The 27,827-nt window shown below is 43.4% G+C and overlaps 1 protein-coding gene across 1 annotated transcript in view; it reads right to left on the reverse strand.

Moving 5' to 3' along the window:
* The window catches only part of Svopl (SVOP like), a 68,451-nt gene that overhangs the window by 24,818 nt on the left and 15,806 nt on the right, over nt 1-27,827 (reverse strand). The window contains exons 7-13 of the mRNA XM_052172837.1: nt 25,752-25,877; nt 21,968-22,096; nt 19,832-19,905; nt 17,164-17,375; nt 13,541-13,652; nt 12,704-12,785; nt 11,634-11,723 (exon numbers count right to left, since the gene is read on the reverse strand). Coding sequence (XP_052028797.1) covers nt 11,634-11,723; nt 12,704-12,785; nt 13,541-13,652; nt 17,164-17,375; nt 19,832-19,905; nt 21,968-22,096; nt 25,752-25,877 — 825 coding nt within the window. The remainder of the gene's footprint in view (nt 1-11,633; nt 11,724-12,703; nt 12,786-13,540; nt 13,653-17,163; nt 17,376-19,831; nt 19,906-21,967; nt 22,097-25,751; nt 25,878-27,827) is intronic.

Genomic DNA, 27,827 nt, shown 5'->3' on the forward strand with positions numbered 1-27,827 from the left:
ACTATTCTCAACAATAAAAGAACTTCTGGGGGAATCAGCATCCCAGACCTCAAGCTGTACTATAGAGCAATAGTGATAAAAACCACATAGTATTGTTACAGTGATAGATCAATGGAATAGAATTGAAGACCCAAAAATGAACCCACATACCTGTGGTCACTTGATCTTTGACAAAGGAGCTAAAACCATCCAGTGGAAAAAAGACAGCATTTTCAATAAATGGTGCTGGTTCAACTGACAGTTAGCATGCTGAAGAATGCAACTTGATCTATTTGTATCTCCTTTACAAAGCTCAAGTCCAAGTGGATCAAGGACCTCCACATAAAACCAGATACACTGAAACTAATAGAAAAGAAAGTGGGGAAGAGCCTCCAGCACATGGGCACAGGGGAAAATTTCCTGAAGAGAACATCAATAGCTTATGCTCTAAGATCAAGAATTGATAAATGGGACCTCATAAAATTACAAAGCTTCTGTAAGGCAAAGGACATTGTCAATATGACAAAACAGCAACCAACAAATTGGGAAAAGATCTTTACCAACCCTACATCTAACAGAGGGCTAATATCTAACATATACAAAGAACACAAGAAATTAGACTCCAGAGAACCAAATAACCCTATCAATAAATGGGGAGCAGAACTAAACAGAGAATCCTCAACTGAGGAAACTTGAATGGCTGAGAAGCACCTAAATAAATGTTCATCATCCTTAGTCACTGGGGAAATGTAAAACAAAACAACCCTGAGATTCTTTCTACCTCACACCAGTCAGAATGGCTAAGATCAAAAACTCAGGAGACAGCATGTGTTGGCGATGATGTGGAGAACAAGGAACACTCCTCCACTGCTGGTGGGATTGCAAGATGGTTCAACCACTCTGGAAATCAGTCTGGCGGTTCCTCAGAAAACTGGGCATAGTACTACCAGAGGATCCTGCTATACCACTCCTAGGCAAATACCCAGAAGATTCTCCAACATGTAATAAGGACACATGCTCTACTATGTTCATAGCAGCCTTATTTATAATAGTCAGAAGCTGGAAAGAACCCAGATGTCTCTCAACAGAGGAATGGATACAGAAAATGTGGTATATTTACACAATGGAATACTACTCAGCTATTAAAAACAATGAATTCATGAAATTCTTAGGCAAATGGATGGAATTAGAAAATATCATCCTGAGTGGATGAATTTGGGTTAATAAGTGGATATTAACCCAAAGCTTGGATTACCCAAGATATAACTCACAGACCAAACAAAGCTCAAGAAGAAAGAAGACTAAAGTATGGATACTCTGGTCCTTCTTAGAAGGGGAAACAAAATACCCACAGGAGGAGATACAGAGACAAAGTGTGGATCAGAGACTGAAGGAAAGGCCATCCAGGCACTGCCCCACCTGGGGATCCACCCCAAATAAAGTTACCAAACCCAGCTACTATTGTGGATGCCAACAAGTACTTGCTGACAGGAGCCTGATATATCTTTCTCCTGAGAGGCTCTGCCAGTGCCTGACAAACACAGAGGGAGACGCTCTCAGCCAACCATTAAACTGAGCACAGGGTTCCCAGTGGAGGAGATAGAGAAAGGACGGAGAAGCTGAAGATGTTTGCAGCCTCACGGAAGGAACAATAATATGTACCAACCAGTACCCCCAGAGCTCCTAGAGATTAAACCACCAACCAAAGGGACCCATGGCTCCAGCTACATATGTAGCAGAGGATGGCCTTGTTGGACATCAAAGGGAGAAGAGGCCCTTGGTCCTGAGAAGGCTCGATGCCCCAGTGTAGGGGAATGCCAAGACAGGGAAGTGGGAGTGGGTTGGTTGGTGAGCAAGGGGAGAGGAAATGGGTTAGGGAGTTTTAGAAGGGAAACCAGGAGAGGGGATAACATTTGAAATATAAATTAAGAAAATATCTGCCAGGCAGTGGTGGTGCATGCCTTTAACCCAGCACTTGGGAGGCAGAGGCAGGCGGATTTCTGAATTCGAGGTCAGCCTGGTCTACAGAGTGAGTTTCAGGACAGCCAGGGCTATACAGAGAAACACTGTCTCAAAAAAACAAAACAAAAAATATCTAATAAAAATAATTAAAAATCTGGAAAATAAAAAATTATATAAGCATAATTTTCAAATAAAAATGAAAACATATATACATTATGTGTATCAAAATTAACCTTAAATTATTACCTACATACAATAACCTACAGATCATATAAAAAAATAATCTTATGGGCGGCGGCGGCGGCGGCGGCAGCAGTAGCTGGTCCAGCTGAAGGGCCATCAGCGGTGGAACCAAGGCGACACAGGGTCCAGTTAGGCCCTGCGCCCACGACCACTGACCTTCGCTGACCAGCCGGGCGGCAAGCAGCTGCGGTTCTGCGGAGCCTTTCGCTGCACGGAAGCCACTTCAGAACTCGGCTTCCCGCCAGTCAGGAGAGACTCACCTCCATCTTGATTCCTGGCTCCAGAGATCGGACAGACTGAGGTACACAAACATAATCCTAGGCCCAACACCGCAGGGGTCTGAGCCTGATGGGCGTTGGCCTGCACCCAGGCCCTGGGCTGTGCGGGTGGCCATCGGGGTGCCAACCCAGCCAGGAGGTTTTTTTTGCCCTGGCCAGCGCACGCGCCGCCATTTTGCCTACAGGACCCAGAGTGCTCGGGAGGGCAGAGACGGCTAACAAGCGTAGCCTGAGGCTAACAAAACGGGGGTCTAGACCCCAAAAGGCACAGGACTGACCCCAAGAACTGGGCGGCTTGGTGGGCCATCTGTGTGTCAACCCGCCCAGGAGGTTATTAGCACAACAGACACTCCCGGCGCTTTCGGGGAGCGCGGACGCACACGCCGGCCATCCGGGTCACCTGGTGGACCCAATTAACAGTCATAGCCCTAGGGGAACTTTGCTCGGATCTTGGCCTCCCAGGCTTTTGCCTGGACTCAGGGCCTGGGCGACAAGGCTAACCTAGTGTGCGCCAGCACGGTTGGGGAAATCGGCTGCCCAGCGGAGTGAGCGGAACACAGGGGAGGTCACAGCAGCATACACCTTCGGAGCTCCCTGGGGGTGCACATGGGTTCCATCTGGTCCACAGACACAATCTGGGGCAAGGCCTCAGGCAGAAGCCCTCAGGTCAACTCTCTCTGCTTCAGATCAGCCTCGGCGGCCTCACCACATCTCCAGGTCCCTCAAGAGGCTAGAGGGGGCTTCCGGGCGGCCAGCTGGGAGAAGTCGGTGTGCTCCAATAAATCCTGCGGGCCCCAGCGGGAGCCTTCAGGTGCCTGCTTCGGGATCTGAACAGCCTGGACAGCAGCACCCTGTCTACAGGCAGTGCAGGGTGTAAGCTGTGCACCAGAGGCCAACGGGGAAGGGGCAGCTTGCACTGGTGAGTCCAGCACTGACAAGACCAAGTAACACCAGTGAGAGCTAGATGGCAAAAGGCAAACGCAGGAACGTCACTAACAGAAATCAAGGCAATATGGCAACATCTGAACCCAATTCTCCTCTACCAGCATGCCCTGGATACCCCATCACACCAGTAAAACAAGATTTGGATTTAAAATCACTGGTCATGATGCTGGTACAGGAACACATGAAGGACATACTTAAAGAAATTCAGGAGAAAATGGATCAAAAGTTAGAAGCCCTTGCAAGGGAAACACAAAAATCATTGAAAGAAATCCAGGAGAATACAAAAGTCAACAAGGAGGAAATGCAAAAAACACTTAAAGAAATACAGGAGAACTTTGGTCAACAGGCTGAGGTCATGAAAGACGAAACACAAAAATCTCTTAAAGAAATACAGGAGAACTTTGGTCAACAGGCTGAGGTCATGAAAGAAAAAACACAAAAATCTCTTAAAGAATTACAGGAAAGCACAAACAAGCAAGTGAAGGAGCTAAGCAAAACCATCCAGGATCTAAAATCAGAAGTAGAAACAACTAAGAAAACTCAAAAGGAGACAACTTTGGAGATAGAAAGCCTTGGGAAGAAATCAGGGGACAGAGATGCAAATATCAACAACAGAATACAAGAAATAGAAGAAAGAATCTCAGATGCTGAAGATTCCATAGAAACCATGGACTCAACAGTTAAAGAAAATGCAAAATGCAAAAAGCTTGTAACCCAAAATAGCCAGGAAATCCAGGACACAATGAGAAGACCAAACCTAAGGATTATAGGCATAGATGAGAGTGAAGATTTACAACTTAAAGGGCCAGCAAATATCTTCAATAAAATTATGGAAGAAAACTTCCCTAACCTACAGAGAGATGCCCATGAATATACAAGAAGCCTACAGAACTCCAAACAGACTGGACCAGAACAGAAATACTTCCCGTCACATAATAATCACAACACCAAATGTTCTAAACAAAGAAAGAATATTAAAGGCAGTAAGAGAAAAAGGCCAAGTAACATATAAAGGAAGACCTATCAGAATCACAGCAGACTTTTCACCTGAGACTATGAAGGATAGAAGGTCCTGGGCAGATCTCATGCAGACTCTAAGAGAACACAAATGCCAACCAAAACTACTATATCCAGCAAAACTCTCAATCACCATAGATGGAGAAACTAAGATATTTCACGACAAAACCAAGTTTACCCAATATCTATCCACAAACCCAGCCCTAAAAAGGATAATAGGAGGACAACACCAATACAAGGAGGGAAACTTCACCCTGAAAAAAGCAAGATAGTAACCTTTCATCAAACCCAAAAGAAGTTAAGCAATCAAACTTAAAAAATAACGTCAAAAATGATAGGAAGTAACAATCACTATTCCTTAATATCTCTTAACATCAATGGACTCAATGCCCCAATAAAAAGACACAGACTAACTGACTGGATACGTAAACAGGACCCTACATTTTGCTGCTTACAGGAAACACACCTCAGGGTCAAAAACAAACACTACCTTAGAGTAAAAGGCTGGAAGACAATTTTACAAGCAAATGGTCTCAGGAAACAAGCTGGAGTAGCCATTTTAATATCAGATAAAATTGACTTTCAACCCAAAGTCATCAAAAGAGACTCTGAGGGACACTTCTTGCTGGTCAAAGGAAAAATACAACAAGAAGAACTCTCAATCCTGAACATCTATGCTCCAAATGCAAGGGCACCCTCTTTCATAAAAGAAACTTTATTAAAACTCAAAGCACACATTGCACCTAACACAATAATTGTGGGTGACTTCAACACTGCACTTTTCTCAATGGACCGATCAGGAAAACAGAAACTAAACAAGGACACAATGAAACTAATTGAAGCTTTGGACCAATTAGATTTAACTGATATATATAGAACATTTTATCCTAAAACAAAAGAATATACCTTTTTTTCAGCACCTCATGGTACCTTCTCCAAAATCGACCATATAATTGGTCACAAGACAGACCTCAACAAATATAAGAAGATCGAACTAATCCCATGCCTCCTATCTGATCACTATGGAGTAAAAGTGGTCTTCAATAGCAACAGAAACAATAGAAAACCCACATACACGTGGAAATTCAACAATACTCTACTCAATGATACCTTGGTCAAGGAAGAAATAAAGAAAGAAATTAAAGACTTTTTAGAACACAATGAAAATGAAAACACAACATACCCAAATCTATGGGACACAATGAAAGCAGTGCTAAGAGGAAAACTCATAGCCCTGAGTGCCTCCAAAAAGAAAATGGAGAGAGCATACATTACCAACTTAATGACACACCTGAAAGCCCTAGAACAAAAAGAAGCTATTTCGCCCAGGAGGAGTAGAAGGCAGGAAATCATCAAACTCAGGGCCGAAATCAATCAAGTAGAAACAAAGAGAACCATACAAAAAATCAACAAAACCAGGAGCTGGTTCTTTGAGAAAATCAACAAGATAGATAAACCCTTAGCCAGACTGACCAAAGGGCACAGAGAAAGTATCCAAATTAACAAACTTAGAAATGAAAAGGGAGACATAGCAACGGAAACTGAGGAAATCCAAAAAATCATCAGATCCTACTACAAGAGCCTGTACTCAACACAACTGGAGAATCTGGAGGAAATGGACAATTTCCTTGATAGATACCAAATACCAAAATTAAATCAGGACCAACTAGACCATCTGAACAGTCCCATAAAGCCTAAAGAAATAGAAGGAGTCATAGAAAGTCTTCCAACCAAAAAAAGCACAGGACCAGATGGTTTCAGTGCAGAATTCTACCAGACCTTCAAAGAAGAGTTAACACCAATACTCTTCAAACTATTCCACAAAATAGAAACAGAAGGAACACTACCCAATTCCTTCTACGAAGCCACAATTACGCTGATACCAAAGCCACACAAAGATCCAACAAAGAAAGAGAACTTCAGACCAATTTCCCTTATGAACATCGATGCAAAAATACTCAATAAAATTCTTGCCAACCGAATCCAAGAACACATCAAAACGATCACCCACCATGATCAAGTAGGCTTTATCCCGGGAATGCAGGGTTGGTTCAATATACGGAAATCCATCAATACAATCCACTACATAAACAAACTCAAAGAACAAAACCATATGGTCATTTCATTGGATGCTGAAAAAGCATTTGACAAAATTCAGCATCCTTTCATGCTTAAAGTCTTGGAGAGAACAGGAATTCAAGGCCCATACCTAAACATAGTAAAAGCAATATACAGCAAACCGGTAGCCAGCATCAAACTAAATGGAGAGAAACTTGAAGCAATCCCACTGAAATCAGGGACCAGACAAGGCTGCCCCCTTTCTCCTTATCTTTTCAATATTGTACTTGAGGTACTAGCTCGGGCAATTCGACAACATAAGGAGGTCAAAGGGATACAAATTGGAAAGGAGGAAGTCAAACTATCATTATTTGCAGACGACATGATAGTCTACCTAAGTGACCCAAAAAACTCCACTAGAGAGCTCCTACAGCTGATAAACAACTTCAGCAAAGTGGCAGGTTATAAAATCAACTCAAGCAAATCAGTGGCCTTCCTATACTCAAAGGATAAGCAGGCTGAGAAAGAAATTAGGGAAATGACCCCCTTCACAATAGCCACAAACAGTATAAAGTATCTTGGGGTGACTCTTACCAAACATGTGAAAGATCTGTATGACAAGAACTTCAAGACTCTGAAGAAGGAAATGGAAGAAGACCTCAAAAAATGGGAAATACTCCCATGCTCATGGATCGGTAGAATCAATATAGTTAAAATGGCCATTTTGCCTAAAGCACTATACAGATTCAATGCAATACCCATCAAAATCCCAACTCAATTCTTCACAGAGTTAGAAAGAGCAATTATCAAATTCATCTGGAATAACAAAAAACCCAGGATAGCTAAAACTATTCTCAGCAACAAAAGAAAATCTGGGGGAATCAGTATCCCTGACCTCAAGCAATACTACAGAGCAATAGTGTTAAAAACTGCATGGTATTGGTACAGTGACAGGCAGGAGGATCAATGGAACAGGATTGAAGATCCAGAAATGAACCCACACACCTATGGCCACTTGATCCTCGACAAAGAGGCTGAAAACATCCAATGGAAAAAAGATAGCCTTTTCAACAAATGGTGCTGGTTCAACTGGAGGTCAGCATGCAGAAGAATGCGAATTGATCCATCCTTGTCTCCTTGTAGTAAGCTCAAATCCAAATGGATCAAGGACCTCGACATAAAGCCAGACACTCTGAAGCTAATAGAAAAGAAACTGGGGAAGACCCTTGAGGACATCGGTACAGGGAGAAAGTTTCTGAAGAGAACACCAATAGCGTATGCTCTAAGAGCAAGAATTGACAAATGGGACCTCATAAGGTTACAGAGTTTCTGTAAGGCAAAGGACACCATCAAGAGGACAGATCGGCAACCAACAAATTGGGAAAAGATCTTCACCAATCCTACATCAGATAGAGGGCTAATATCCAATATATATAAAGAACTCAAGAAGTTAGACTCCAGAAAACCGAACAACCCTATTAAAAAATGGGGTACAGAGTTAAACAAAGAATTCTCACCTGAAGAACTTCAGATGGCGGAGAAGCATCTTAAAAAATGTTCAACTTCATTAGTCATTAGGGAAATGCAAATCAAAACAACCCTAAGATTTCATCTTACACCAGTCAGAATGGCTAAGATTAAAAATTCAGGAGACAGCAGGTGTTGGAGAGGGTGCGGAGAAAGAGGAACACTCCTCCACTGCTGGTGGGGTTGCAAATTGGTACAACCACTCTGGAAAGCAGTCTGGCGGTTCCTCCGAAAACTGGGCACCTCACTTCCAGAAGATCCTGCTATACCACTCCTGGGCATATACCCAGAGGATTCCCCACCATGTAATAAGGATACATGCTCTACTATGTTCATAGCAGCCCTATTTATAATTGCCAGATGCTGGAAAGAACCCAGGTATCCCTCAACAGAAGAGTGGATGCAAAAAATGTGGTATATCTACACAATGGAGTACTATTCAGCCATTAGAAACAATGAATTCATGAAATTCTTAGGCAAATGGATGGAGCTAGAGAACATCATACTAAGTGAGGTAACCCAGACTCAAAAGGTGAATCATGGTATGCACTCACTAATAAGTGGTTATTAACCTAGAAAACTGTAATCCACACATCAAATGAGGTACAAGAAGAAAGCAGGAGTGGTCCCTGGTTCTGGAAAGACTCAGTGAAACAGTATTTGGCAAAACCAGAACGGGGAACTGGGAAGGGGTGGGAGGGAGGACAGGGGAAGAGAAGGGGGCTTACGGGACTTTCGGGGAGGGGGGGGCTAGAAAAGGGGAAATCATTTGAAATGTAAATAAATTATATCGAATTAAAAAAATAACAATAAAAAAAATCTTATTTCTGTAAACGTATATAAAATTCTTTACCTATGTATCAAAATATTACCCTAAATTTGCATCAAAATACAAAAATCTCTACTAATGTAAGATTATGGCAATGAAATTTTTTTAGCTGAAAAAATGAAAAGAAAAAAGAAAAATAATAATTATTCAGTCACAAACTTGAGGAGTGAGAGGGGAAGTCGGAGCAAAAGACAGGGTGGAAATTATGTAACTACAGAACTCATGTAAAATTCCCAAATTTAAAAGAATCTTTTAAAAAAGATATGTTAAAAAAACTAGAAGAAATACTAATATTATATACTAATAGAATAACAACTTATTTCATAAAACAAAGACTATTAGTGAATTACATAAATATTGTAACAAAAAAATTTTTCTACAATGGGGAGGGGAGACTTACACTCCAGAAACCATTTCTTAAATTAGTCACTGAAAGAGGATTCAAGGTGAAGAGACCTCCCTCCTCTTAACAAAGGCTCCATCTGTTGGCTCTGCCCCATTGTCTGAGTGAACTTCCCCATTGGCATTCCTTTGTGAGGTGTTGTATGTATGTGTGTGAGGCAGGCACAGTGCCTTCATTTATTTGCATAATGGTCTCACTTAATAAGATGTCTTGTTCAGGTTTTGGCCACAAGAGGGCAGTCTCCATTGCTTTGGCTCCGTACTTTGCCTAGCTGTTCTTCACTCACTGGAAGGACTTAACCACCTGTCCACAGGTCTCAGTATAGCATACATCGCTGAACCAAGGGGACTCCTAATGTCATTGACTCTGTAGGTCTATACGGCCCTCCAAAATTCCTATGTTGAATTCCTAATCTCAGATACAAGCACATTCTATTTGGAGGTAGGTCCTTTGGGAGGTGTTTGCTCCCTTACAAAGCAGGCCACACAAGGCTCTTTCATGGGTGCAGATACAATAAGGTGGCCATCAACCAGCAAGGCAGAGGGCCCTCACCAGAATCCAACTCTACAGACATCTAATCCTGTGTTTCCTGTCCCTAAAACTGTCAGAAACTTATTAGTTATAAGCTACTCAGTCTGATGGTTTTCCTGTTTGTTTTTGAGACAGAGTCTCACCAAGCTCTGAATCTAAACTTACTAGGTGGGTGAGGATGGCCTTGAACTTCTGGCCTTCCTTCCTCTACTTCCCAAAGTGCTGGGACTGCAGGGGCTGGAACCCAGGGCTACTTGCATGCTAGGTAGACACTCTTCCAACTGAGCTACACCCCTAGCTCCTCAGTCTATGAGAAGTTGTTATAAGAGTGTGATACTTGGCTAGGATTAAGACATCAATTCCTAAATGCTTCCTGGAATAAAGGAGAATAGTCCCTGGCCTCGCTCCATGGAAGCTCTGTGCTGAGCCCTTCTGCACTATAGCAAAGCCTTTATTTTAAGTTCCCCTTTCTTTGTTTGCTTGGAAAACATAAACCTGGATTTCATTATTTTTGTTGCAATTAATTTCTTAACAACTAGATACCTCAAAACATTCACTTTGAAAGATGCTTTTGAATTAAACTTTATATATTTAGTCTTTAGATTATGTAAACATATTACTACTGTATATGGTTTTTACTTTTAAAATATATTTTATGCATGTCTGCATACGTGTGTGTGTGTGTGTGTGTGTGTGTGTGTGTGTGTTGGGGGGGAGCTCTATGTGTGCAGTACCAGAAAGGTCCGAAAGAGGACATCGGGTATCACAGAGCTGCAGACACACAGAGCTGTGGATGCAGACACGTCAGTCACCCAACATGGATGTTGGGTGTAGGAATTAAACTTTAGTCCTCTGGAGAACCAGCAAACCTTCTAAGCACTAAGCTAGCTCTCAGGCCTGGAAAGGTTTCCCTTGAACTTATTGAATCACCTGTTTTAGAAAATAAGAAATGAAAGAACCTTGTGAAAGGAAAAAGCCAGCTACTAATCGCCGGTCTCCCATTGGCCGGCAGAGCCTCCCTCTTTCTGACCATTGCCAAGGCCCCTAGAATCAATGTGACCCTGATGCAGAGACAGTGCCCGTTCCCTGGGGAGAACACTGCAGGTGATTGAGAACCCAGAGTCTCCATCCCCACTGGAAGCTCGGAGGGAAAGCTGGCCTCAGCCTACTCATAAGGGGACAGGGGGACAGGGTAGGTATCCCCCACTTTGGGTGTCCCCTTTTGCTTGTAGGCTCTTCTATGCTACAGGTGAAATGGGTAAAAAGGATTTTCAAAAGCAACAATGTAAGACAAAAGCAGCACCCATTTTTCAGACAGGAAAACACTTTCAGGGGAGTTTAAAAACTTTGTAGACACAAAAATTCCCCTACTGAAAGATAAGAAACACCAGGGCTGGAGATGTGGGTCCATGGTTAAGAGCACTGACTGCTCTTCCACAGGTCCTGAGCTCAATTCCCAGCAACTGCACAGTGGCTCACAACCATCTGTAATAGGATCCAATCCCCTTTTCTGGTGTGTCTGAAGACAGCTACAGTGTACTCACATACATAAACTAAATATTCTTTTTTTAAAAAAGAAGATAGGATTTTATCCCAGCCTATGCCAGACTTCAGCCCCACCTCCTGGGGTCAAGGCTCCACCTTCCTGATCCCCAGTATTTTCTTGGTTTTCAACAGTCCATCCTGGCTGACAAGTTCCACAAGGGATAGAACTCACAATTAGAGCCCATAGACAATTAAGCATTTATGCCCCCCCCCCAATAAAGCAGGAATTCTTGATACACCTTACTCTGAGAGCACCAGGGTCCCCCTTTCCCTACTCCACTGAGGTTCAGTCTCCTTGCACACCCTTCTTGGGTACCTGCGATATAAATGGAGCTACCATCGCTCCAATGCGACATAGGGAGCCGCTGGTTCCCATCCCTAGAGCGCGCATCTGGGTTGGGTACACCTGCAGAGAAAAGGAACAGAAAATACTCATTGGTGACTCGCCTTCCCAGGACTCTCTTCTTCCCTGCCCTGTCTAGTTCAGGATTCTGTATTTGTAGCAAACTGAATGGATTTCGGGGCAGAAGATGTTCTTTGTCTTTGGTATACAGTTATGGATTTTTTTTTTTTTTTTTACAAAAAGGCACATTTATTTATTTCTCAAGGGTATGCCTGCCTTTATGGCACATGTGGAGGTCAAAGGGTAACTCAAGGAGTCAGAGCTGTCCTTCTGTCACGTCAATCTGGGAGGTTGAACCCAGACTGTCATGTTTGGCATCAAGTGCCTTTTCCTGGTGAGCCATCTCCCAGCCTGTGGTGATTAATTTTTATTGTCAACATAGTTGGATGTAGAGCTTCTTAAATTAATAAAGGGCAGGGCATTGGGCATACCCTAATCAATTGTTTAATCTGCTAATGGACTCCATTTGAATGGACTAGAACTTTGGAAGCCTTCTTAGAAGACATGGGCAATGGCATGTGCTTTTGAGGGTGTGTCTAAGCTCACACCCCTTCTTGTTGCCCGCCCCCCCCTTGGCTTCCTGGCTGCTCTGAGGTAACCAGCTTTTCTCTCCCTCACCCTCTGACCATGGTGTCTCTGTTACAGACCAAAGGGTAAAACACACAGCCATATGAACCAGAACAACTGAAACACAACTAAAAGAGATCTCTCCCCAAAATTATTTCAGGCCTTTGTCATAGTGACAAGTTTGACTAACATCCTGATTTTTGCGAGAAAGGGAAGAGACCTTGTCTTTGAGAGCCTGGATTTCGGGAGACTGAACAAGGGAGGGGACCCACATCAAACTCTTCTGACATCATCTTCACAGAATGTTTTAGGAAACTTGTCAAATGGTTGACCACAGTCAGAGATGCACAGATTAGCCACCAACTGAAAGCTCACTGGGCATGTCCTGTGTTGTCACACCATTCCCCGGTGCTCACCTCAGCAGTGTAAATGTAGATGGTGTTGAAGTTTGCTGCCACCAGGGCCCTCAGCATGAAGAGGAAGCCAATGAGACCGGCACTGAGGAAGAAGCAGAGGACGTTATAGAACAGACACCTAGGACCTTCCAAGATGGTCTCACCAAGCTCTGAGCCTGGGCAGTACTCAATCGGCCTAAGCCAGTTTCCTCACAATCCAGTCACCAAAGCAGTGTGCTCGGGCCTGATGCTCCCTGATGAGCACATGCCTTGGGAAAGGTATTTATTGGTGTAATTGCTTTGCCCACATGTTTTGTGTTCATGACATGCACGCCTGGAAGATCAGACAGGGCATCAGATCCCCTGGAACTGGAATTCAGGTGGTTGGGAAACATTCCATAGGTGCTGGCAACTGAACCTGGGTCTTCCGCAAGAGCAGCAAATGCTCGTATCTGCTGAGGAGTCTCTCCAGCCCCCGCTTATTTCTTCTTTAAATCACTAGATCACCTAGTGCCTTGTAGGCTGTAAATATGTTGTCTGTGTCACTGGACTAGTTCCTGTGGGTCCAGATAATTCGGTAAAAAGCTAGGGCTGTTCTCCGGTTCTCCAAGAAGCTTTGCATAAGGAACCTAAATACACTAGTGGCTAAGGTGAGTGTCCCAGGACTGCACAGCATCCCAGGGAGCTGAAGGAGGTGGGGCAGAGAAGAGGCAAGGGCCTTTCAGTCTGACAGACAGGCTGTTCTCTACCCTCCCTTGTGAAGTGACATGTTCCAAACTCCACTGATCACCGGGAGTCGAGAAACCCCATTTGATAACTTTCATATCACGTGTGTAAGAGCAACTGAAGGGCAAATACCTTGAAGTGCAGATATTGAGGAGAAGGAAAAACAGAGCCGTGCACCCCATGGTGATGGACAGGCTCAGGCGTCGGCCCAGGAAGTTGATGCCCAGGATATTTAAAGGGTTCACTAGAAAGCAAACAACAAACACAAGTGGTTAACACCTTGGAGCAAAAGTGGTATCCATAGACACCAACGGGGACACCGCTCCCCCATGTCACTTCATAAGGACGCAGCAACCATCCGAAACCCAGGCACGCCGGCATGGCATCTGTGGTGTCTCCAATTACTTTTTCCTTATGGGTCCATGAATAACAAAATACCATGTATACATAAAGGCATGTTTTCCTTTTATTTTCCTTCTTTTTTTGTTTGTTTTTCTTTTTTTTTCTTTTTTTTTCTTTTTTTTTTTTTTTTGATACAAAGTCTCTCTGCGTAGTCACGACTGTCCCAGAACGCATATAAACCAGGTTGACCTCAAACTCACCTCTACCTCCCAAGCACTGGGACTAAAGGTATATGTCACCACTCCTAGCTTTATTTTATTTTACTTTATTTCATTTTAGTTTATTTTACTTTTTTGCTTACTCTACCATAAACACCTTTTGTAAACTGCCAGATTGCTAGAATTAAATGTGATATACCACTGTCCACTGAACTCAGGGCTCCACCGGTTTTCTGTTTTTGAGACAGGGTTTCACTGTGTCAGCTTGGGCCACCACACTTGGTTGTGAATGCCATTTAACTTTTGGAGATAGGATCTCCTATCACTGTCCTCAAACTCAGCCAAAGATGGCCTTGAATTTCTGATCCTCTTGTATCCAGTTCCCAAGCAATCGGATTACAGCCACACCCCACTACACTACAAGCCTGGGGATTTTGTGCACATAGGAGGGCAAGCACTCAAGCAACTCTGCCACACCCAGTCACACTGGCTTTAATGGGCCATCATTCTGCTGGTAAAAATAAAACAGTGCTGCCAATTGGAACTCTAATTGTAGGATTTCCCCATTTTAGCTGGGAAGGGTGCACACATGCCTTTAATCCCAGTACCTGGGAGGCAGAGACAGATGGATCTCTGTGATTTAGAGACCTGCTTGGTCTACAGAGTTCCAGGACAGATAAAGCTACAAATAGAGAAACCCTGTCTTGAATACCTAGAGAGAGAGAGAGAGAGAGAGAGAGAGAGAGAGAGAGAGAGAGAGAGATCCCCACTTTAGACTTATTGAATATCTTGACATTCTTCTCCAGAGTTCCATCCAGGTAAATAGATGGAAGTAGGAACAATCATATTGAATGAGGCAACCTAGCCTAGCCAGGCAGTCGCTGCATGTTCTCTCTGACAGGAGGTTCCTAGCTGCACATGATCAGACATGAGTATACAACCTGAAGGAACTGCAGGATACAGGAAAGTGGAAAGTCATTGTTGTGGGGAGAGGAGGGAGAACAGTGGAGATCTGAGGGGGAAATGAGAAAACGGGGTGGGGCTTATTGAGGGTAGAGAGATGGCCCAGCAGTTAAGAGCACTTGTTGCTCTAGCAGAGAAGGGCCTGGATTCTATTCCCAGCACCCACCCACATGGTGGCTCACGACCACCCATAACTCCAGCTTCAGCGGATCAGACACCCTCTTCTGATCTATGAGGGCATGCATGCCTGCAGTGCACATACATACAGGCAGGCAAAATAGCCATACACATAAAATAAAGTCTAAACAAAAACCATAAAAGTAAAATAACTAGGGAAGTGAGAAGAGATAACTATATAGGAGGAGGAGAGCCAGTAAAATAACAGGAAGAATATCTGAGAACAACTAAGAAACCGTAGTATTAGCCGGGCAGTGGTGGCACACGCCTTTAATCCCAGCACTTAGGAGGCAGAGGCAGGTGGATTTCTGAGTTCGAGGCCAGCCTGGTCTACAGAGTGAGTTCCAGGACAGCCAAGGCTACACAGAGAAACCCTGTCTCAAAAAAACCAAAAACAACCCCCCTAAAAAGAAACCGTAGTATTATCTTTAAAATGCCTAGAATATGTATAAGTCAGTGTACATATATACATATGCAGTTTAAATGAATTTTTCTGTGTTGACTGACAATATACCCCCAAGAGCTGAAGACTGTCTAACAAAAACCCAAACAAAACAGGCATGAGCACTTTTGAGTTCTTGGTCAGGGACCTACCAAAAAGCAAAGTAGAACAAAACAACTACTGCAAAACTATCAAATCATACAAAACAGATCAGATTGTACAAAAATCAGATCGTACAAAACATTATGGGATATATTGTTGCTCTTGGCTTCTTCCCAGAAATGGAGGTTAAGTCCCTACTGCTGAAGATACCACACCCTTCAGACAGAACCCAGAGGACCAGAGCTGGATCTGACCTGAAATCCTCCTTCCTGAGGACCAGAAGGCACCATGCAAGCTTCCAAAGGAAGGAAACAGCCAACCATCCTATGATGCCTGTGAACCGAGCCAATGACCAGCCAGGCACACTGACCCTAATAGTGCATGCACACCTTGGCACTCACCAGAGCACACTTGCCCTAATAGTGCATGCACACCTTGGCACTCACCAGAGCACACTTGCCCTAATAGTGCATGCACACCTTGGCACTAACCAGGGGCATACTGAGCCTAGTAGTGTATGCACATCTTGGCACACACCAGCAGCTGTTTAATTGGCCATAAGGCCCACTCAACAAAAAGGAAACCATGCCTGGAAATGGAAACCTACCCATCTCTCCAGGACTGGTGAAGTCATGTTTCTTGGAGAAGACCCTACAGTCCCCATTTCACTGAGCCAGCATAATCGCTAATGACACTATAAATATTCATTCTTATTCCCACAGATAAGCATGGTCTTCACCCCTCATCAAGGAAACTTCCCTGCAACTGCTGAAAACCACAACCAATCAAAATCCAGAGTTGTAGAACCCAGATCCAATGGATGCATCTTCAAAATTCTTGCATCTAAAGCTCAGGGAACATTGTGGAAGAGGAGAAGAAAGATTGTAAGAGTTAGGGTGAAAAGGGAAGTGTGCTGTAAAACCATACATACATATATACACATACATACATACATATACACACATACATACATATACATATATACATACATACATACATACATACATACATACAAAACAAAACCAATCCAAACAAAACAAAACCAAAGGCTATAAATTTGAGAGTGGAGTTTGTGGGAAGGAAAAGAATTTTTTTATTATGATCTCAAACACTGGATCTTTTTCATATGAGACCAGGTCTCACTACTTATGTAGCCCCGACTAGCCTGGAACTCACTATGTAGATCAGGCTGGCCTAGAACTCACAAAAGTTCCACTGACCTCTACTTCCCAAGCATTGGGATTAAAGCTGTATGTATGCATTTTTAGCCTAGAGTGTATGCCACCACTCTAAACTAAAAAATGTATCTTGGCACTGATAAAATGGAATACTTCAAAGCTTTGCTCCTTTAGGCCCTCCTCAACCACAACACCCCAAGCCCAGGATGTAGCAGTGTGCTCTGAAGACCTGAGGTGTTCTGCTTTGTAGGGACCCCAACAGGAGGTCACACTTCTCTTAGACGCTGAACTGAAACCCTGCCTGAAACAGGGCAGATGCACAGGCAATCTTACAAGCAATTTCCCCGAGGGTGCTGATGATCATGGTCCTGTAGTCAGAGGGAGCAAACATGTGGCAATAGCAGGGACTCAGACTCTCCTCTGAGTCCCCTGGGGTCTCCACCACCTCTGGTTCTGACTCCGACTTCGAACCGCAGACCAGATCCCGCTCGAGCAATTCAGCGCTGGCCAGGATCACCCCGTAATAGGCAAAAGAAATTCCTAGCCTGGAAGTGTGAAAAGGATATCATTAGCAGAAGCTTTCACCAGGCCTTGGGGACAAAAAGAACCATGGCAGACAGGGACAAGACGGGAAGTGGTCTATGTGGAAGGAACATAGAGACAGAAAACAGCCTAGACGGCATCTACAGTATCTGAAGATGCTTTTGGAGAGACACACATTGGCATTTCTGTTGGATGTAAACTTCAAACTGCAATTACCGACTCCTCCCATGTACGTGTTTTTAACACTAACAGACATGCCTAGACAGGATTCCAAATCATCGGTTCCCGTGTAAACAGTAGGCAGCTGTGCAAGGAATGCTTCAGTTACTTTGCAAACCTGCAAATCCTTGGTGCATGCAGTCCCTTTAAAGATCAAGTTTTATCTTATGTGTGTTTTGCCTGCATGCATGTATGTGCGCCATGTGCATGCTATGCCCTTGGAGGCTAGGAGAGGGCATTGGATCTCCGATAGCTAGAGTTAAATGGTTGTGAGTCACTATGTGGGTGTCAGAAACTGAACTGGGGTCCTCTGCAAGAGCAGCCAGTGTACTTAACTGGTGAGCTATCTCTTCAGCCTGGTGATCTTTTTCAATATAGCTGTTCTTATCCATTATCGAGTTTATGAAAACTTGTAGGGTTTTAATTTGTATTTTCTTGGTGACTTTAAGGTTGAACATGTCTTGATGCACAGTTTGGGTGATATACCTAGTCAAGCTTTTTGTCTATTTCTAAACTCAGTTGTTCGGGCTGGAGAGATAGCTCAGTGGCTAAGATGGTTTGCTGCCCTTCCTAAGGAGACAGACTTGAGTTCCCAGCACCCGTGTTGGATGGCTCACTCCCATGTTTCCAGGAGATCTGACACCCTCTTCCAGCCTCCTCTGCCAACCACACACACACATGTGAAGTACAGAGAAATTCATACACACAGATTTAAAAAAGAAAAATCTTAAACTTGATCACCTATCTTAACTTGTTGAAAGACAATTACATATATATTATTTATATTTTATATGCTTATTATATATTGCATTACACACACATATATACCAAAAATGTGATACGTGTGTGTGTGTGTGTGTGTGTGTGTGTGTGTGTGTGTGTGTGTAAAATTTCTTCTCTTAGTTGATAGTTTGCCATTTAGGCTTTTCTTTTTTTTTTCCTGAGACAGGGTTTCTCTGTGTAGCATTGTTTGTCCTGGAACTCACTCTGTAGACCAGGTTAGCCTCGAACTCAGAAATCTGCCTGCCTCTGCCTCTCAAGTGCTGGGATTAAAGGCATGTGCCACTACTGCCCGGCAAGGCTTCTCATATTACGTGGCACAGAGATACTACATTTTTGTTTGTTTGAGACAGGGTTTTGTGTACCCTAGGCTGGCTTCAAACTGGTAGCAGAAGGTAACCTTGAACCTTCATCCCCTTGTCACACTTTCCAAGTGCTGACATTATAGGAATGTACCATCAAGACCAACTCCAGAGATGGTAATTTAATGTAGTAAAAGCCATCAACTTTTCCTGTGTATTAAGCATCTTTTGAGTCCTACTTGGAATCCGTTGCTTACTCAAGGTTAAGGCTGTACAGTAGAGAGGCCCTCCAAAGGCTGTCCCACCGCCATTGGTGAGCTCAAAGGGTCTGTTGTAGGATAAACAGAGAGCCCAGACTATAGAAGGCCAGGAGGTGAGCACAGACAGTCATGGGAAGAGTGGAAACATTGTAGAATATTAAGGTTTCCTTTCTCTTTTTACAGTTTCATCATGGGGCGGGGGCTGGGGTAGGGTGGGTGGTATTAGAACGACAAGACAGTGAAGGAGAAGCTATTTGATCTTCCATGTGTATTTCCCCTGTGCCCCTGAAAGTGGATTTACAGTAGTCCTTCTATCCATAAGGGATTCATTCTAAGACCCTCAGTGAACACCAGAGATCATCAGGGTGCCTCACATGGAAGTTCCTATACAGACTAACAAAACAATCTGCAACATGCCATAATAAAAATGTGGTCTCTCTGTTGAAGAAGCCAAAGTAAGTATGATCTTTGGATTCTGGTTAACTATGGAAACAAATCATGAGAGACAAAGTTAAAAAAAAAAAAAGTGTATTTGTGGGACTACTCTACTTGAGTGGGCATCTTCCAAATACCTGTTGGGGTTTTTGTTTGTTTCTTTGGTTGGTTGGTTGGTTGGTTGGTTGGTTGGCTGGCTGGCTGGCTAGCTGGTTGGCTGGCTGGCTTGGCTTGGCTTGGCCTGGCTTGGTTTGGTTTGGATTGGTTTGGTTTGGTTTGGGTTTTTCAAGACAGAGTTCCTATGTGTAGCCCTGACTGTCCAGGAATTTGCTATGTAGCCCAGGCTGACCCTGGATTCACAGATCCTCCTGCCTCTGCCTCCTGAGTGCTTTAATTAAAGGCATTCATCACCACATTTAGCACACCTATTGATCTTTTGCCTTGCAGTAATTATGTTCTTACCATATGATCCAGATCTGTAATGTGGTCCGAAGGTATTTAGAATCTAGTAGATCTGCAAATCTTCCTCTTTTCTCCTGGGAAAATGCACAGGAGGGTCAGATCACAGACACGGAAAGCTGAGGACATATTTCTCTGATGTTATTGATCACACAGATAGAGAGTTACACGGGAGTATGGTGTGGTGAAATAATCCTTGAGTGGGTTGGTTATGAAGCCCTTTCCCCACCAAATCCAAAAGACTGATGTGTTAAAAACCAGGCCTAGGGTCTGGAGGGCAACCCCTCAGTTAAGAGCACGGTGCAAAGGACCAGTTGGATCCCAGCACCCACAAGGCAACTCAGAACCATCCCTTACCCAGCTCCATGGTCTCCAGCGCCCTCTTTTGGCCTCTGGGGGCATTGCCTGCATGTGGAGTGTACACATACACACAGGCAAAACATCTAAACACACAAAGTAATAATGTTTTCAAAAACCTGGCCCTGGCTGGTAGATCCAGTCACTGAGAATTAACTTGATAATGTGTGCTCTGCTTAGCTGACAGATTAATCTACAGAAGTATTCAGAACTAGAGGGCATTTGGAAACTTATGAAAAATTTCAGAGGTAGAACCCGTTTGTCCCTAGCCCTTTGTATCATTCTGCTTCTCAGCTGTCATAAAGTGGGCAGCTCTGCTCCAACATGTCCTTCCGCCAGGGTGCTGTGCCATCACAGACCGAGAAACAGTGAAGCCTGGTGGGTACTGACTGTGACCTCTGAGGCTGAGTCAAATGCGACCTTCCTCTTCTTAAGGAGGTGAATGTCTCAGTTACCGGTCTGCTGCTGTAACAACCATCACAACCAGTCGACCTACAGAAGAAAGCTTTTAACTGTTCTTATGGTTTCAGAGGGTCAGAACTCCGTGACTGACATCCATGCAAGGGCCCCTCCTTAGTGCTAGTGTCCTCTGAGCCTTCAGGATGAGGCTGCTAAGGCTGTGCTGCCCACAGCACCAAGGGCAAGCTCTCAGTTCAGCATTCCTTGTGCCAGCCCTGCACACGCCTACCTCCATCTTGGCTCCGTCTCCCACCTGCAGGACTCCTTCTCCTCCACCGAGACCTGCTCTCCTGTCTGTGCCATTTACTGTCTCCTCCTGCCCCGTGTCTGTGGCTCAGGCAGCTCTGGCTCAGCTACTCCTGCTCCCATGCACTGTGGGCACAGATATCAACTCTGCAACCAACTCTCCCACATGTGACCAGCTTGCTTGGATTTAAAGAAACCTTCCTTCTATTCTGGTCTAAAGAGTAAATTCTTTGACCAAACTATTCATCCCCTATCTCCCAAGTTGCCTCTAAGGGAAGCAGTACAAATGGTGGGGACAGGAGTAACTGGAAAGATGGCTCACACATTATAGTGATTACTGCTTTTCAAAGGGCTGGAGTTTGGTTCCCAGCACCATGTTGGATGGCTCACAACTGCCTTAATTCCAGCTCCAGAAGATCCAATACCATCACACACACACACACACACACACACACACACCTTTAAAACACAAAAGAGGGGCTATCAAAATGGTTCAGCAGGTAAAGGTGCTGGCTGCCAAGTATGACTACCCAAGCTCAATTTCCAGAAAACACAAAGTAGAAGAGAACTAACAACCACAAGTTGTTCTCTGGCCTTCACACGCATGCTTTGGCACATGCATCTACACCCATACCCACAAACATACATATAAATAAATACACATTATAAAAATACTTCAAGTAACAAGACTAACCCATGAACAGAATACATGACTGTACCCTGGCCCTGACAGGCAGAACGTTTTTTGAAAAAAACTGTTGGGCTTTGTGGAAGTATCTTCTCAAAATGAGACAAAGCCAATACAAGAAAATAAAGTAAAAAATTTAAAATCTTCATATCATAAGCCATGGAGGCAAATGACATGCTTATCTCTGCAAGGTAAGAGCTAATCATTTGTGTTTTATAGATAGCAAAAATCAAGTCAGGTAATTTATCAGAATCGCAGGGTAGTATGGCAGAGGTGAGGTAAACGAGTCCCAGCTCTAATCTGCTCATCCTAGGCTCTCCCTCTGCCTCCAGGAGCCAGACTAAAGACCATGGGTCCTGCCAGTGGAGGACGACCCGGTGTGAACTCACCAGGATGGGCTCCACCAGCTGTCCCTCTGGCATGACCGAGCGGTTCATCTTAGCAATGCTCTCCAGGGTGTCCAGTGCAGCCTGGGTGTTCCCAGTGGAGACGTTGAAGCGAGCAGATTCAGGGATAAACTGGGCACAGATTACAAAGAGCATCAGTGCTACAGGTTCCACAGACTGTAAAAGGTGCTGTTGTTACCACTGCATGCCTCACTCAGTCCCCACCCCTATGGGAAGGCTGGCAAGCTTAAAGGCACACAGCATATCAAGCTGATGAATTTATGCTCACTCAGAAATTTTCCTCTAGGGAGAGAGATCTTGAGAACAACAAACACTTGACCAAAACCAAAGGACTAACTTTAGATATTTGAATGCAATATAGATTTTCATTTAATTGTTTTTACAGATGCATCAATTATATAATGGCAGGTATTAGATTCTGGGCCTGAGAGCAACTCACATACAACAAATTCCAGGCTGCACTTGAACCTAGGGCCTTGAGAACACCTAGTGGTGGGAGATAGTTGGCTGAGAGAGCAACAAAGTCTTAGTCTACAACCTCAGAGACCAGGGTCTTCCCACAGGAAACAACAGACCTGATAGCCACTGGCCCCAAAGCACCCGAGGGGTCTAGATGTGAATCTTGGTGCTGGTGGGTACACACTGGGGATTAACCCAAGGCTTTCTGCAAATGAGGTAAGCATTATACCCCCGAGTCATACCCCCAAGCACTCAGGGCCAGGGGTGAGCGAGGGGCAATTCTGAGCAAGAGATCTGAGGAAAATGATCCTCTGAGCCTGTATAAATGAGAGAAGGGAGCTTGGCCCTGAGACTAGCCATGGGGAAGATGTGTGGATGTGTGGAGGTCATGATTTTGCTTAGTGTGCTTGGGAGGTTATCAACTCAACTCAAAACAAAACAAAACAAAACCTTTAAAAGATGCCAGGTGAGAAGACAGAACCACAGAAGTCTGTGACCTAACCATAGGCTTTCTAAAGCTGCGAGTATCCCCTTGGAGACCTAATTCTCTTCCTCAATATTCTCTTTCTGCTTCCTTCTCTCTCTCCCTCCTCCCTTCCTATTTCCTTCCCTTTCTTTTGTACGTAACCCAGGATGGCTTCAAATCACTATGTAGTTGAAGATGACCTTAAATTCCTGAGCCACCCGCTTCCATCTCCTGAGTACAAGGATTAGAGAAAGCATGTGTTACCACGCCCTATTAGCGCAGTCATTATACACTGTGCTAATAATGAACAAACCCAGGGCCACTTCAAGAATGCTAGACAAGCATTCAACCAACTGAGATACATACATCCCCATGACTGAAAATTACTGCAGCTCCAAAGGACCAGACACACTCCAATTCTGTGATGGTTTGTATATGCTCGGCCCAGGGAGTGGCACTATTAGAAGGTGTGGCCCTGCTTCTGGTTTCAATCTGTGACCAGAGTTGACCCTGTGCCAAAGCTGGTCTTTCAGGAGTGCTGACACATGGGCTTACAGGAGGGACAAGCCACAGTCAGAGACAGCCAGACCAGCTAACACCAGAGATAACCAGATGGTGAGAGGCAAGGGCAAGAACATAAGCAACAGTAACCAAGACTACTTGGCATTATCAGAACCCAGTTCTCCCACCACAGTGAGCCCTGGATATCCCAATACACCAGAAAAGCAAGACTCTGATTTAAAATCACATCTCATGGTGATGATAGAGAACTTTAAGAAGGACATAAATAACTTCCTTAAAGAAATACAGGAGAACACAGGGAAACAGGTAGAAATCCTTAAAGAGGAAACACAAAAATCCCTTAAAGAATTACAGGAAAACACAACCAAACAGGTGAAGGAATTGAATAAAGCCATCCAGGATCTAAAAATGGAAATAGAAACAATAAAGAAATCACAAAGGAAGATAGAAACCGAGGAAAGAGATCAGGAGTCATAGATATAAGCATCACCAACATAATACAAAACAGAAGAGAGAATCTCAGGTGCAGAAAATACCACAGAAAACATTGACACAACAGTCAAAGAAAATGCAAAATGTAAAAAGCTCCTAACCCAAAACATTCTGGAAATCCAAGACACAATGAGAAGACCAAACCTAAGGATAATAGGTATAGAAGAGAGTGAAGATTCCCAACTTAAAGGACCAATAAATATCTTCAACAAAATTATAGAAAAAACCTTCCCAACCTAAAGAAAGAGATGCCCTTAAACATACAAGAAGCCAAATGCACAAAACTAAGAAAGAATATTAAAAGCAGTAAGGGGAAAGGTCAAGTAATATATAAAGGTACACCTATCAGAATTATACCAGATTTCTCACCAGGGACTATAAAAGATAGAAGATCCTGGGCAGATGTCATACAGACCCTAAAAGAACAGAAATGCCAGCCCAGGCTACTATATCCAGCAAAACTCTCAATTACCATAGATGGAAAAAACCAAGATATTCCATGAAAAAAAACAAATTTATACAATATCTCTCTACAAACCCAGACTTACAAAGGATAACAGATGGGAAACTCCAACACAAGAAGGGTAACTACACCCTAGAAAAAGCAAGAAAGTAATCTTTCAATAAACCCAAAAGAAGATACCCACACAAATAGAATTCCACCTCTTAACAACAAAAATAACAGGAAGCAATAATCACTCTTACTTAATAGCTCTTAACATCAATGGACTTAATTCCCCCAATAAAAAGATACAGACTAACAGACTAGATACATAAACAGGATCCAGCATTTTGCTGCATACAGATTTGGAAAAGATCTTTACCAATCCTACACTGATAGAGGGCCAATATCCAATATATACAAAGAACTCAAGAAGTTAGACTCCAGAGAACCAAATAACCCTATCAAAAAATGGGGAACAGAGCTAAACAAGCACCTAAAAAAATGTTCAACATACTTAGTCATCAGGGAAATGCAAAGCAAAACAACCCTGAGATTCCACCTCACACCAGTCAGAATGGCCAGGATCAAAAACTCAGGGGATAGCAAATGCTGAAGAGGATATGGATAAAGAGGAACACTCCTCCATTGCTGGTGGGATTGCAAGCTGATACAACCACTCTGGAAATCAGTTTGGCAGTTCCTCAGAAAATTGGACATAGTACTACCTAAGGACCCAACTATACCACTCCCAACATACCCAGAAGATGTTCCAACATGTAATAAGGACAAATGCTCCACTATGTTTGTTCATAGCAGCCTTATTTATAATAGCCAGAAGCTGGAAACAACCCAGATGTCCCCAACAGAGGAATGGATACAGAAAATGTGGTACATTTTCAGTTATTACATTTCAGTTATTAAAAACAATGAATTCATGAACTTCTTAGTCAAATGGATAAAATTAGAAAATATCATCCTGAGTGAGGTAACCCAATCACAAAAAAAAAAAAAAAAAAAAACAAACCCACACATGGTATGCACTTGTTGATAAGTGGATATTAGCCCAAAAGCTCGGAATACCCAAGATACAACTCACAGACCAAATGAAGCTCAAGAAGAAGGAAGACCAAAGTGTGGATATTTTGATCCTTATTGGAAAGTGGATCAAGATACCCAGGGCTCACAGCCAACCAATAGAATGAGCATAGGGTCCCCAATGGAGCAGCTAGAGAGAGGACCCAAGGAGCTGAAGAGGTTTGCAGCCCTGCAGGAGGAGCATATATATAATTAAAACTGAAAGTAAATCTGTTTTTAAAAGAGGCTAACATAAAAAAAAACATTTGTGGAGAAAAGAGGCCTGTGGTCCAGCAGAAAAGCATCACCTTGAAGGCCATGATGAGGATGATGCCGGGGATGGAGGCGATGCGGATGAGCCAGCGCCACCCAATGGTAGGGATGACCACGGAGGCCAGGCTAATGATGAGCAGGGAGCCCGCCAGCCAGAAAACCTGCGGAGACAGACCAAAATGTGACTGTTCCTTCCGTCCTGCCTCTTTGACATTTCCCCTTCTATAGAGCCTTGGGGTCGATCCTTTTGTGTAGTTTATGAGAGAGGTGGGAGTTCTGAGGGGTGACAATCGGGTCCTACTTCCAGGGTGGTTCCTCTGATGTGAGGACTTGATAAGTCACTCTGCTCCATGGCTCCGTTTGTTTTTCTATAAATTGTTGGCTCTACTTTAGCTACAGAAAACCTGTCAGCAATGCCACTACAGTTTAAAACAAACAACAAAACCATCTAATACTCTGGAGGTTTTCAACACTGATTTGTTTTCTGGCACAGATAATAAAATCCCCAAGTCTTGAGAGGCAGAAGAGGGGGTGGGAAAGCTCTCGGCTCCCAGCTCTGGGCCATCGTTTTCTCAGGATGGAACGTAGTTTATTTACTGTTTGCTTCCTACGCTCCTTTAGACACAGCCAATAAGGAAATATTTTGTTCCTTTTTCCAAAAACAGTCCATAGAATACATAATACTTTTTTGTTTTGTTTTATTTGGTTTGGTTTGGTTTTTTTGGTTTTTGGTTTTTTTGGTTTGTTTTGTTTTTTTTGCGACAGGAGTTCTCTGTCTAGCCCTGACTGCCCTGGAACACACTCTGTAGACCAGGCTGGCCTTGAATTCAGAAATCTGCCCTGCCTGCCTCTGCCTCCCAAGTGTTGGGATTAAAGGTATGTGCCACCACTGCCCAGCTTACTTTTTTTTTTTTTTTAATGTTTACAAATTTGATATCAAGTGCTGTGGGCCCTGCTGGTCAAGAATTATTATTAGAACCATTCCCATTAGCCTGAGCACCATTTAAGATGAAAAATAATGTTCACTCCATCTCACAGCGATAGAAAGAAGGTAGCATATTAGAAGACCCTTTATGGAGTCAATTGGTGGTTTTTAAAAATATTTTTATATGTATACATGTTTTACCTGCATATATGTTTGTGTACCATATCTGGTGATCGAGGAAGCCAGTGGGTGTCAGATTCTCTAGAACTGGAATCACAGATGGTTGTAAGCTGTCAAGTGGGCGCTGGGAATTCTATGTCCTAGAAGACTATCAGTGATCATGAACAATGAGCCATCTCTCCAGGCCCAAAGGAGGATTGTCTTATAAATGATAATTTCACCAAAAAAATTGATTATTTTGGAAAGTGTTAGGGCTATAAAGAAAATAGAATAATGTATGGAGAATGACTTGGGTGACAAGGCACAACTCTTCTGAAATAGCTATAGCTGCTGTGTAAGAAGAGTGAGTGATAGTTGGTGTGGCACTGGGATGGATCTCAGGGGAAAGATGTTTTTAATGCATTTGCCACACATTTTTGAGGGTAAGGGTGACAAGGTTTGTTGGTGAACACTTGGATGATGGGTCCTTGAATTGGGGATGAGCCAGCAGGGTCTGGAAATTAAGTCCGGAGAGAGGAAGAGTAGAGTCTACTGTGGCTCCTACATTTAAGTCAGATGGCAGAAGGTGAACGGCTTGCTTTGACCTGGAATAGAAACATGAATATCACAGGTCTAAGGGAAAAGTAAGGTGGCAAGCTCTACTAAGGTTACATGTAGCAGTTTGAAGAAAATGTCCCCAAAGGCCCATAGGGAATGGTACTATTAGAAGGTGTGGCATTGTTGAAGTAAATGTAGCTTTGTTGGAGGAGGCATGTCACTAGAAGATGGACTTTGAGGTCTCAGAAGCTCAAGCAAATCTTCCTTCCTACTACCTGCTGATTTGGCTGTAGATCTCTCCAGCACCATATCTGCCTGCAAGCTGCCATGCTTCCCACCATGACAATAATGGGCTGAACCTCTGAAACTATAAACCAGCCCCAATTAAATGTTTTCCTTTATAAGAGGTGTCATGGTCATGGTGTCTCTTCACAGAAAAACAAAACAAAACAAAACAAAACAAAAAACC

The sequence above is a fragment of the Apodemus sylvaticus genome, chromosome 2, assembly GCF_947179515.1.
Source record: "Apodemus sylvaticus chromosome 2, mApoSyl1.1, whole genome shotgun sequence".
NCBI classification, from domain to species: domain Eukaryota; kingdom Metazoa; phylum Chordata; class Mammalia; order Rodentia; family Muridae; genus Apodemus; species Apodemus sylvaticus.